Source organism: Actinia tenebrosa, unplaced genomic scaffold (assembly GCF_029948245.1).
Source record: "Actinia tenebrosa isolate PJP-AT-01 unplaced genomic scaffold, QUT_ActTen_1.0 PGA_scaffold6__47_contigs__length_16458017, whole genome shotgun sequence".
Lineage (NCBI taxonomy): Eukaryota > Metazoa > Cnidaria > Anthozoa > Actiniaria > Actiniidae > Actinia > Actinia tenebrosa.
In genome coordinates this window covers 3,540,425-3,553,106 of record NW_028292583.1, presented here as the reverse complement: position 1 = coordinate 3,553,106, position 12,682 = coordinate 3,540,425, and the positions used below count along the sequence as shown (strand labels likewise).

Below are 12,682 nucleotides of genomic sequence, written 5' to 3'. Positions count from 1 at the left end.
AGGAGTGCGATCGTTGTGGTTGTGTTAGAGAAGAGGAACATATCTTCAACTGTCTTAACAAAGATTTAACCTTATTGTCAACATTCTGAGACACTCTTTGAAATGGTTTCCAGGCATCCTTAACAAAGATTTAACCTCATTGTCAACATTCTGAGGCATTTTTTTGAATAGCTTATGGGCGACTTAACAAAGATTTAACCTTATTGTCAACATTCTGAGACACTTTTTTGAATAGCTTATGGGGGCCTTTAATAGTAAAGCAGGGTTTGTGCAAAGAGTCTCAAATCCCATTCTTATTTTTCTTGTTGTTTTGTTAGGGATCAACATTTAACAAAACAACAATAAAAATAAGGACCCCTTTTAAAGGTATATGCTAGCCTACGCAGCCGCCTTCTTAGGAGGATTCCTAATCGCCCTTTCAATATATGGACTGTATTACATGCGAACTACCAAGCGACTGCATAATCCCTGAAACCCCCGCAATTCGTGAGGAGAAAAAATACACCTGCCTTCATTGCGACAGGGTATTCTCCGAAGGATCCTTTGTGGAGCATTGGTGCTCCGCGGATCCTAAAGCGCAGCGGACTTTAGCAGACGCGCTCAACTACAAAGAGGAGATGGAGTGACTCTTCTTTCAATGTCAAACTTCCATCGGCCATTTGCCTTACCATAGCTGCGTAAGTGGGTGAATTCCTCGCCCTGAATTACGTACCGCACGCAATCCGGCGCCCAAAGGGAATATTCCTTACCTTCTAAGTCTTTGAGGACTAACCGTAAGCGGTCGATGTCTTCGAAGACGACGTAATTTTTTATTTCGTATGCTTTACCGCAAATCAGGTCACGCCAGTGTATTTGGTTTACGATCATTATATCTATGAAATATTCTTAAATGCGTTGCCCTTGTCTCCGTAGTCTTGAAGCGTTTGCAGCACCACCGACAGGGAATACGGATGCCTTCCGCGTAGTTGCTAAGGGCACGACAGATGACGTCATAATCGTTGCTAACCATGGTTAGGTAACCATTCGCGTCATACTGCGAAATTATCTTGCGTTGGTCTGCGGAGAGTATGCCATTTCCTTTCGGCGTCTTCAATTCGATGCAAAGCCCTTCATACCTTAAATGCGCGTTCAGTATTAAGAGGTCGGGTTGACCCCTTTGATAACCCTTCTGCCAGCATTTTATGCGTTTGCTGTCAGAATCCTGCAATTCCCCTAAGCCGGGTGCTATGAGCATCTGTGGGTAGAAGCGGCGTATGTAGTCCACGACTTTCTTATGCAGGTCAAACTCATTTTCCATTTTGAAGACTAACTTGTTAGGACTATCGAACCGCCTTTCTATTTCATACTTACCTGTCTTTCTCAATGCGGGAAGAACGTCCTCGAGGACCCAATCCTGGAATGTCTCTGCCGTTGGCATCTTAGAGCTAAATATTAGTTGATACAACCCAGATTCGGTTACGTACAGGGAATTAGGCTGTGAATACGAGGGGAGGCGATTCACCTCCACTCTAAGTTCGCTAAGCTTTACCTTATACTTTTCACGAACATGCACCTTAATTGCATCTTTTGGGCGTTCGTAACCCAACGCAGCCGCCACTTCCTTTGCTTTGAAGTATAGTTTATCGCCTTGCACTATGCATTGCAGTTTGGTTTCGTTGTTTTGGAATACGCGAAGCATCGTATATATACCATATTTTTTACGAAAAACGAATTAAGGTAATTTGTTTGATTTGCAGCCAGTACGTCTTTTTCATTTCAACTGCTCCTTTGGTAAAATACAGCTTAACGTAATGGTTTCCCGGAAAGTCTATGGTTGCCCATTGTTCTTGTTCAAAGGGAAAAAAGTGCTGCATATGTCGCTTTATGTCACGCAGCCACACCTTAACATGACAAAAATCAAAATCCGTTGTGGGTTGACTTACCGCTGTGGTTTGACTTTGACTAAGGATGTTCGTTACTGGTGCCGTTAGCACGGAAATGTGTGGTATGGACACCGTAACAATCGTTGTTTCTAGCTTGTTTACGTGGGGATTGGAAACTTCCATTATACTTTAGTAGGCAACGCTTTTTAGCTGATTCATTTCTACGCTCAGTTGCGCGTCAGACACGACAAAGACGTAGCAGTTTATCTTATCGCCGTCGCCCGCGGAGGTATTCTTGGTGCGCTTGATCTCCAATGTTATGCCATCCTGCGTATTTACTAGACGTAAACCCTGACCATGTAGGTCTTCGTCGTTAATGGTGCGCATGTCAATCCATAACGCGTACTTATCATTAAAGAATTCCTCGGGACTTACCTGGTCACCAAACTTACGCTTTACTTCTCTGTACACGTCTGCAGGCTTTATTCCCTGCGAGTAGACCTTGTTTGGAACGCCGTTTATGTTGACCCCCACATTAGTAATGTTGGGGTTGTGAAAGGCTTCGGAGTCGCGCTTACCAGCTTCGTAGGGTTTGGCAAACACCAACATCAACCCCGTGAGACTTCTTCGGGGGAGGTTAATGCTTTGGTTGATAACCTCATCCGTCTTATCCAGGAAGCTAAATGTCTTATACATCACTACGTGGTCGTAAAGGAATGCCTTCCCGGAGCTGTATTCCATGCCAGCGCTACGTGCCAGATCTTCGCTGTACACGGTCTCGTACTGCAGCTCTAAGTTGGTGATAGAATAAGGATCGACAGCCCCGCTAATCGCGCTGTCCATGCCTCCTATGACATTTGTAGTGTCCGCCAAGGTTACTTCAAACTGTAACTCGGATAACTGCCTGGGGTAGTACACACCATGACTCGTAATTACTTCGAAATCCAAAGGGATAACGTACTTGCTACCATAGGCGGTCTTTACCCTTGTTGCATCTGCTACTGCGGTTGCTCCACTGGAGTCCGTAGGCGCTGGGTTGGTTTCACTGCGAAGCTTACGAAGAATAACGCTTCCAATTCCCTGCTCTATCTTTTGTGCACGGTCAAAGGCTGTTAGCCACAGATCCTTATACGTGGTGTAAAAATCGTACCTATTCAAATCCAAGAGGGATTCCCCTGCGAACTTGATTCTCATCTTAGAAACGAGGTTCCTACCCACGTTATTGACGGTATAGCGCTTGTCCTTGGTGCTTGGTTGTATTGCTAGGTCAAACCTTAAAGCCAAGGTACCAGGAACCAATACTAGGTTATCCGTTAGGCGGGGCACGCCTACGTACAGCGTTTCTCCAGGTTTAGCGCTGCTGGGGGTAAAGGTGACCCGGTGAAAGGTGCGTTCTGCCTTTAGTCCGCCAACCTGCTTAGGTAATACGTTGGGGTTTAACTTTGAGCTTATCATATATAATGGAAGTAGAAGGAACGGATTTCGACCCCACCACCGAAGAAGGTCAAGTAGACATTAACGATGACGAATTCGACGCATGGACTAAAGGCGCGGAAACCGACCCCCTAATCTACGACATGGCCCTAGAAAATAAATATGGTAGCGGGTGGAAAAGATTCAAAGCCTCCTTAAATCGCATGTGGCACGAAAAAAACCCAGGTAAGTCCGCCCCCGAGTACATGGAACTTCGAAACATGAACGAGCAGGGAGCAACCGCGCGGGAAACCGTAGAGTGGGCAATGCAAGAGCTAACGCAGCGCTATTCCCGCTTCGATGCTGACGAAGTAAGGCTCACAGAACGCGGAAACAAAGTCCTCATAAGCGTCCAAGACCTGAGATTTCCTGACAAAGACCGCTGGACGAAACCGCAACCCCTTTTTGATGAAGATGGTGAAGTTAGGGGTGACGTCTCAAGATTAAAAGGTTTCCAGCGTGCCACCAGAAGCATGTTAGAACGGTTGGAAGTCATAAATGAAAGGGTCGCGCTAGAAAAACGCGCGATCGAACTGCAAAAAACGTTGGAAGAAAGGGAGGTAGAATACGCAAAGCAAACTCAACTACTCGTCGATACCGAAAAAAAGTTCGGTAACGAAAGAATGATGGAAATGAGAAACCAGTTGGATAAAGCGCAAAGGGACCTGGAGGAGGCCAAAAGCTCTGGCGCCTCAGCGGAAGCGCTGCGGGAAACGTTGGAAGAAAGGGAGGAAGAATACATGAAGCAAAACCAGCGGCTCGCCGACGCACATAGGAGGGAGGTCGAATTTAAAAATCAAGAAGTAGTTGAGTTGGTAGACCAAAGAACCCGAATTCGACGTGAAAGAAATCAGGCTCAAAGGGCTCTTAACCTCGCCCTGCAAGAGTTAGACTTAATTAGAGACGATACCGAAAACCTACAAACCACCATAGCTGGCTCTTTGGTGGAAAGGCGGCGGTTAATGGCTGAAATCAATACTAAGGAGGAACAAATCCGGCAAAGAGATCAGGCCATCGAAGACCTGGAGGGGCAAATAGAGCGGCAGCAAGAAGTAATCGAGGACCAAACTCGTACCGAAGAGGAAAGGGAGGCTGCCCAAAGGGAAACAGAAGATCTAGAGGTGCGTCTTGCGGAATTGCGGGCTCAAAAGGAAAACCTGGAAAAGGAGTTGGGGCTTACCACCAAGGAAAAGGTAAAAAGAGCCCTTTTGAAGTATGGTATTCCGCTGGCATTTGCGGTTGCTAATTCGAGCGTAGTAGGAGTTATCCTATCCACGCTTAAGGCTACGGGCGCGGGCGTAAAGAAATTAGGCAATGGGCTGACGGACTTGGGAAAAAAGATGGCAGCCGGCTTGCCTGGGCTGCTGGGTAGTGTTCTTAGCCTGACACTTAGGGCCGGCGGCGAACTGTTGAAGTTTGTGGGGAATAACATTTGGATCTTGGTTGTCGCTATTGGGGTGGTACTCCTGAAGAAGATGAAGGGTTAGCCTTCTCATCGGGCGGTGCCCTGCTTTGAGGATAATAAAAGACAGTATTAGCGCCGCCCTGGTAATTTGGAACCAACGGCAACACGCTCACGGTAGAAATAGGCTTATGATTCCAGACTTCATTAGGCGGATTAATACCTATGCTATTTATCCTAGTACCACCATCATCAGAAAGGAGTTGCAGCCGAGCATACTTGCAATTGACTAACATGTGAAAAGTCACCGGCGTTAGGTCTTCACCTGATATCGTGTAGGGCTCCATCGAAAAATGGGCAACTTTCCTAGTGTTCGTCGAAGTTCGGTAAGGAAGCAGGGGCTCGTCATTTTCATCGACGAGCCTAAACCCCACATTTGCGCCCGACCCTGTATTAATGCTAATGGTGCAGATAACCAACGCAGCGCCTCCAACTTCAACCCACATGCCAGTGTCTTTCCAAGCAGTAGATTCAACATGGTTCTTTTCCTCCAAATAGTGAACGTAACGAGTTTCCTTCTGATGCGGATTCATATATTTAAAGGCTAACCACCGTCAAAGTGCTAATGGTCGCGTGATTATAAGGCTGATCTCTTTGATCCTCTATGCTATTTACCGTAACCTTTCCCGTATCGTCTATTCTTATCTGTAGCTTTACTTTCCCATGACAATCAGCAACCATGTGAAAAGTCCAAACAGATAAATTCTCGGCGCTATTCGCTGGCGGCTCTACGGAGAAATGTGCAGGCTCCCTGTTGTTCGTCTTCGCGCGCATAGGCTGCAGTACGCCATTGTCATCCAGGAACCTAAAGCCCACGTTGGCATGGCTGCTCGTACCAATGCAAATACTACATATTATCAGCTTCTTTCCTGAGTAGTTCAGGTCCACAGATATCCCCGTGACATCAACCCAAGATGCCTGGTTGTATTTTTTCTCGCCTGTGTAAGTCGTATAAACGCAATCTACTCCAGCCATGTAGGGGTTGTTCATCGCCATATATAATAACTCAAACCAACGCCCGCAACTACTATACCGGCTTTTAGTAAGTTGTGGTCATATTCCTCGGGTATCGCAGGTATAACCTTCTTTTGGGCTGTGGGCTTGGGAATTGGTCTTTCTGCGTGTTCCTTTTTTGGCTTCTCTACGAAGTGAGGAATGCCCTTGGTCATGTCAGAGTTCACGTCATTCACCCCAAACTTCATATCCTTAGTAGCTCGCTGCAGCTTGTTGTTATAACCCACAACGGAATTGGTGTTAATAACCAAGTTACTTGGCATTAACCAACAACCAGGACTCAAGGCATAATCTAGCCGCACTTTAGATTGCTGCACCGCTAATTGATATCTCTGCACTGACTTGGATATGTCATTTTCTATTATTGCGGACTCAAACAGGGTTAGGAATTCCTGTTGCGTTTCCCGCGAAGCACCTTGGGATCCAACAATGGGGCTGCGGGTATTTACCTGCGCTCCCAGGATGCAGTAGACAAATGCTTCAATGCTGCGGTTGATCCTGGCTAGGTTTCTTAGGCCTTTTCCTTTTAATAATACAAACGGATCCCAAGGACTGGGGTAAATTGTCTCAATCCTATCGATCAGCGTAACGTCATTCTTACGACCACCCAAGTCGTAAAACTTTAGGACCCCGGGGTATTTTTGATGATACATGTCTGCCGGACGCACGCCGTCAACATGCCAAGCATAGATAATGCCCAAGCCATGCGTGGCGCCCTCCCGATAACGAAAGTCTTCTTGCTGCGGCTTAAACTCATTCATTAGTCTTTCTAGGGCAGCGGAATCGTAGTGGTTATCCATTCGATTAAATGGCTTCTCCCCTGGCAGTGGCACGTGCAGCTCCTTCAATATGCGGCGCATAGTAAAGGCAACGTGGAACCTTAGAAAGGCAATGTTGAACATATCCGCGGCAACCCCGCAGCCTTTTGTAGCCGCCCAGACGGCAAAGTTTAACTGCTGCGGCCAGTACTTAAAGTTAGGTCCCTTTAGCCATTCGTGGGCTTCTTTTCCTGAAGTGTGCTTAAGCTTAAAATCCTTAAAGATATCCCTTATTACTACGTCAAAGGTTTGCTTACCCACTGGAATCTTTAGGTGTGTTACCAGCTTATCAAAGTCGTTTATGCCACCTTCGGCATCATAAAATGGGTAATCTTCCTTGGTTATCAATAAATTCTCCGGGAAATTAGGCTGTACCTCCTTCGTTATTGACAAAGGCCGCTCGCTTACCTTCTCCATTATTTTTGGTTTCAAATCCTCATTGCTGTACATCCTAGAGCCGTTATAGTAAATCCCATCGGGTCTTCTTTCGAACTTACTGGGGTCTGCATGCGGAAACATCTTCCTAAAGGCCCTCCAGTTCCAGTAATCCCGGTTGTCGTGATGTGGCTGCTCCTCAATATCATTCCCAAAAGCGTCGTACATACTATATATAATGGATGTCATACCATCAGCACCTAAGTTGTACCCAGATGTTCCCTATACTACACCTAACGAACTAAACGCGGAGAATTTCAGGCTTAATAAAGCGAACTTAATCCTGGCTTACTTGGAAGGGCAGGCAAAACACTACGAAAAAGTTAGAAAAAAATACGTTAGAGCCCGGAGTACGCTACATAAGATTGCGATAACTTCAGGGTCCATATCTGTTGTGTTAACGGGCTCCGGCGTTGCTACTTCGCTTACTGGGCCGGGAATAATTGTTGGGGTTCCTTTGGCCGGCGTTGGGGCAGCCTGTGGTATTATTTCGGCTGTTGCTACGGGCATTATGAAGCAGTTGTCAAGCAAAATATCAAAACACGACACGACAATAGCTCTGTCAAGGGCTAAAGTAAATACGATCACTGACCTTGTCTCAAAGGCTTTGCGTGACAGAAAGATAGACGACGTAGAATTCTCGCTTATTCTGGCCGAAGAGGAAAAGTACGAGAAATTAAAGACGGACATAAGGAATAAAAAAACAGTCGTAAAAGATCTTTCCGAGGAATCTCGCAAAAAGATCTACCAGGAGGCAAAAGAAGAGCTTCAAAGAAAGCTTGCTCAGTAAATATTTACTTTGAAAAGAGCGTGACAGGATTTCGTTTACATATCGAACGACAGTCTGGAAATTACGCGTAATCTTATGCCATAAGATTTATACCATAATACACGGCATGACCTTATTTAGTAAATTATTTAGCGAATTATTTGCATGACCTTATTTGGCGAATTATTACGCGTAATTTCTCATCTTATGCCATAAGATTCGCTATCTTCTTGGAATCCATCCTAACAGGGGGTGGTTGGGGTCGATTTCGTGAAATATTTCGTAGATTACGTCAGGGTAATAAGGAATATCCTTATCCAACCGACAAAACATCCACTCGGCTTTTGTCATATCAGAAACCTCGGGAATAGACTTACCGGTAATTTCAGACAAAAGATAGGGAATAGCTTTATAATATTTCCCTAGCTTTAATTTTTTCAATGTCTTCCGTAAACTTTGCGGGGTTGGCTCTTCTAAATGGTCTATGATTTTCTTCTTTACTTCGTTGTCTAAATATACCGGTCGATAACCTTGGATATGACTCATCCAGTCCCTGAAGTATTTTATTCTCTTATAAGGTGTTTTCTTACGACCTCCATTGGCGTAATACTGCTCTCTGGTAGCATTTGGTACGGCATTACGAATATTTTTACCACACTCGTAACACTGTGCTGACGTGTCGTCTTCTATTTGCATTTTCTTACCACAACACCAGAAACCCCGAGGCTTGGGTATGTTAACTTTGGGTCTTAGACAAATTATACAGAAGTCATTGGTGAACTTTTTACATTCGTGCATCGTATATCCAACAAATATTTTAACCTCCGTTTGCGGTACCCAACACAGCAGCAGTAAGGACACACCGCGGGAAATCCCGTAAATCTGCTGTACCCGCGTTCGGAATTCCGCGGGTTAAACCCGCAAATATACGGCATCGATCGCGAGTCCCCCTTACTGCTGACCTCCGTTTGCGGTACAAAAATATCTGCCTACGGGTTTGGTACGGGTAAAGTGGACAAATCGGATATTTGCCTAAAAGTCCGTAGAGTTGGCTCGAATAATTCCCGAGGGGGCCCCCGTTACGTGGGGGCAGGTAATTCCCGGGCGATTCCGAAGGGTGACCGCGAGTCCCCCTTACTGCTGCTCAGGGGGAGGATTGAAGGGCAAAGTTGATGATGAAGAAGGTTTGTATTTGGCACCTGTGTTGAGTAGTGTCTAGTGTAAGCGGCTCATATTACACCCCTGATCCTAATCTATCCCTGCTTGTCAACCAGTATATATAAATGACTTGGGGAGGTTCGTTTTGAATAATTCCCACACATACAACTGAACGCCTTAATTGACAAGGACATTAATTGAAGAATGTTGAAATCAGTTTCAAAAAAAGAAAAGAAAAAAAAAGGAAGGAAGAAATGCCATGTAATGACAGTGTTATCAGTTTCCTGCAATACTCTGACATGGCAAATACTATTGCAAAATAAATCTCAAAAACTAATTAATGTGTTTAATATATAAAAGTCTATAGTTATCTTTGTTTTGTTATTTTGATAGCCTTCTTGCTGTGCAGGACAGACGGGATGCACGTGTTTATCTGATTCTCGCCTCAGCTGGACACTTATCTTTGTTTCCTTTACTCTTTCGTCCTGAAGGTAAATCAACCATTTATCTCGATTCAACTAATAAATGCACGGGGAGGGGACATCAAAATCGAGGGAATGATCATAGAATAGTCAGATTAAGATTCCCGTTTTTCCTTCCCGCAAACGGTAAACGTGACCACGTTTTCATCGTTTCCCTACATTTCACTTTACCTTTAGCAAAGCTTCTCGACAAAGACAAATATTCTTTTGTTTATGTACTACTTTTGAGATTTTTGCGATTCCTTTTCACTAATTTTAAAGAACATTTTAATGGTCAACTGACGTTTCACGTTTGGACGTAAACGAGAATCTGAAACTCTCTAATGTTGCTGTGTTTTTTTTGTGGTGAGACCTTTAGCCCCATTAAAATGCGCATGCTCCCATTAGCTTTGGGAATATCGCCACACCACTCCTACAATCAGAAAAGCTCGACCTTTATCGAAATTATTCAATTTTAAGCACAAAATAAGAGTTTGGTGAATAAAATAGGGACTTTATTTTATGAGGGTCACGTGACAGCAACTAAAATTACTGATGAAGTAGCGTTTCCATGCGGCCTGATCAACGATCTCGTGCACTGTGATTGGTTGAAAGTACATGGTCAGTTCCGTGCCGTGTCCCTGCCTTGTGTCTATGACTAACATACCCCTGTTTGTGTTTCAGAAACTACACTAAAAGTTTGTCTGATGATGATGTTCACTATATTGGCATTTTATTCTCTTTGTCTTGTGCACTGGTGAGTGTCTATTGTACTCTGATATTTGCAATAGTTATTATTATAATACTTAGAGATTGACAGGCCTATATGGTGCAGTTATTCCTACCCCGGCCCATTGCTACTGCGGTTTATGATACTGTAGACCGCTAGCAGAAACATTTTTCTCCCAACAAGTCAATGGTATTTTTTAATGATTCAAAGACACATCTAGAAATGGGATTAGTGCGTTATATTAGATTTCCACTTCATTTGAGGCCGACCCGACCACCTCCCCTAGTAATGTGTTTCTTGATTGAGTTTTTCCGGCTCCAGCTGCTGACAAAAAACCCTAAAATACAGCGAAAAAATGTTGTCAATAATTTAACCTCTACGTACAGGTCTACGTACAGGTCTACGTACAGGTGGTCTTCAGATGATTGATAGTTTTTGGCAAATTGTTTTTGTTGGTGGGTGCGGTGGGTGTTTGGTAAATGGGCAATAAGTGGTTAGTTGGTGGTTGGCAAGTATCCACTAAATATTCACATCTAGAAGACTACTTGGCTAATGATATGACTTTCTGAAGTGGAAAATATATCGATAGTTGAATTAAGCGAAAAGATAATGATAAGAAGTGGTTAGTTATTCGTAACGCACTTGGAAACTAAATTAATTTCCATACTCTCGATGTCCTTTCTACTCATATATCAAAGAAACTGTTTTTCCTGTACGTACTCTTCTATCGTATGGCAGTCCAGTTCACAAAACAATGAATCAGGCAGACAGAAGCTATTGAACAAGCCGTTATAAAATCTAAAAAGGTTTCTTTTACTTTGCAGCGGAAAGTCAACCAGCAAGTCAACCTTTTCCGATATCTTTACTCTTCCTTTAGTGGCACCTTACGAGGCCATGTACCTAAGTGGACTAGCTGTACTAGAATTCTATAACTCCATTGTACATCATCTAACACCGATGGGTTCAGCTCTTCCTTTCTTGCCTCTTCTCTTCACGTCGGTCTACTGTGCTGTTGGTGTGGTTTGGTCGTGGCTGTTATTTTATGAGGATTTCTTTAGTTTTGGTAATGTGATATTCGTTCCGCAACCAGCCGTTACCACTAAGAAAAAGAAACGATAGTGCGTGTTCGTGCGTGTGCGACCGTGTGAGTGTTCGTGCGTCATAATGACGTGAGATAGAAACAAAGAGCCTATATTAGACATTAATTTATTAAGAATCACATTTTAGGGAGGAAATTAATTGGGTGCAATCAGTTTTAATAGTTTTTATGTTTACCATTCATAACACGACTGTCAATTATCCACTTTAGAAACGAGCAAGAGACTGGGGCGAGTTTTGAATTTTAATCTTATTGGAAAAAACTTTTGTCATTTGAGAAAGCATCTCAACATTAGTAAGTCTGACAAATTTGAACCTGATTGGAAGAAAAGAACCAAAATTATTGGCTTTCAAAAGTGTTGAAAATTTGCCAATAATGTATGGTTATAGGACTGGTTATTGGGGAACACTTGTCACATTTTTATTTCTAAACGAAGCATCCTGAACTATATTGAAACGAAAATAAATACCTAATGTAGATAAATAGTAGAGTTAAAATAATATTATAATAATCTATGCGTATGGCTGAAATGCTGGAAAGAATTTGAATCATGCAAGCGGTAGAATTACTGCAGGCATCACAAGCATTATTTTTGTGGTTTAAATCCTTCTAGTTTCTAAGCTATTTAGAGAGATGTTAGTCTTTCGAAGGTTGCAGAACGCGTTGCATCATGGGGCTCTCTTAGGGAACGCTTTAATACTTATATGGCGTCTTTTTTGCTTGCTGATATTAGAAAGTGATAGAAAACCTTAATTGTCGTGTTTATTTTCAAATTTATTTTGTTTCTTCGTCCATAAAAAGTCAACTCAGCGATGAAGAATTCCTCAAAATAGCTCGGAAAATGCTAATCAGACCCAAGCTATTTAAACACTGCTTGGGCTGGCTGTGGTATAGTAAGCCTTTCCAAGTACTTGGGGTATTTCCCTGCTGCACCCAATCTGCTTGGATATATGTAGACGGTACATCTGAGGAGGAAAATTAAGGTATATCTTATGATTGAATCTCAGTAGCCTCAAGGTGTGATGAACAGATGAACCGAGTGCTCCAGATAGACAAGATCCTAAGACTGATACTCTATCTATCCTGGGAAAGTGAACCTCGGGGCTTTAGTTGTACATAATTCCTCTCTCACCATGCTAGCCTTTGGTATGATTAGGGAAGAGGGGCTACGTACGATACTAAATGCTAAATGCGCACACCATCCAATCACAGCGCCATTAGAAGCCATTTGAGAGTCATAGTACTACCATCTAATAACAGCGCTAGACTATGGAAGCCATTTGAGAGTCATAGTACTACCATCTAATAACAGCGCTAGACTATGGAAGCCATTTGAGAGTCATAGTACCAACATCCAATCACGGCCTAGTCTGTGGAAGCCATTTGAGAGTCACAGTACCA

General features: G+C 43.5%; 2 protein-coding genes across 3 annotated transcripts in view; one reads left to right on the top strand and one right to left on the bottom strand.

Moving 5' to 3' along the window:
- Window positions 1-12,682, top strand: part of LOC116287495 (dolichyl pyrophosphate Glc1Man9GlcNAc2 alpha-1,3-glucosyltransferase) — a 26,311-nt gene extending 13,629 nt beyond the window's left edge. For both annotated transcript variants that reach the window (XM_031694177.2, XM_031694178.2), the window contains 3 exons: window positions 9,385-9,482; window positions 10,137-10,209; window positions 11,007-12,682. In XM_031694177.2, coding sequence (XP_031550037.2) covers window positions 9,385-9,482; window positions 10,137-10,209; window positions 11,007-11,301 — 466 coding nt within the window. In that variant the 3' untranslated portion in view covers window positions 11,302-12,682. The remainder of the gene's footprint in view (window positions 1-9,384; window positions 9,483-10,136; window positions 10,210-11,006) is intronic.
- Window positions 5,784-7,079, bottom strand: LOC148905858 (uncharacterized). The gene has a single exon (XM_089038839.1). The coding sequence runs from the start codon at window positions 7,077-7,079 to the stop codon at window positions 5,784-5,786; it is 1,296 nt and encodes a 431-aa protein (XP_088894965.1).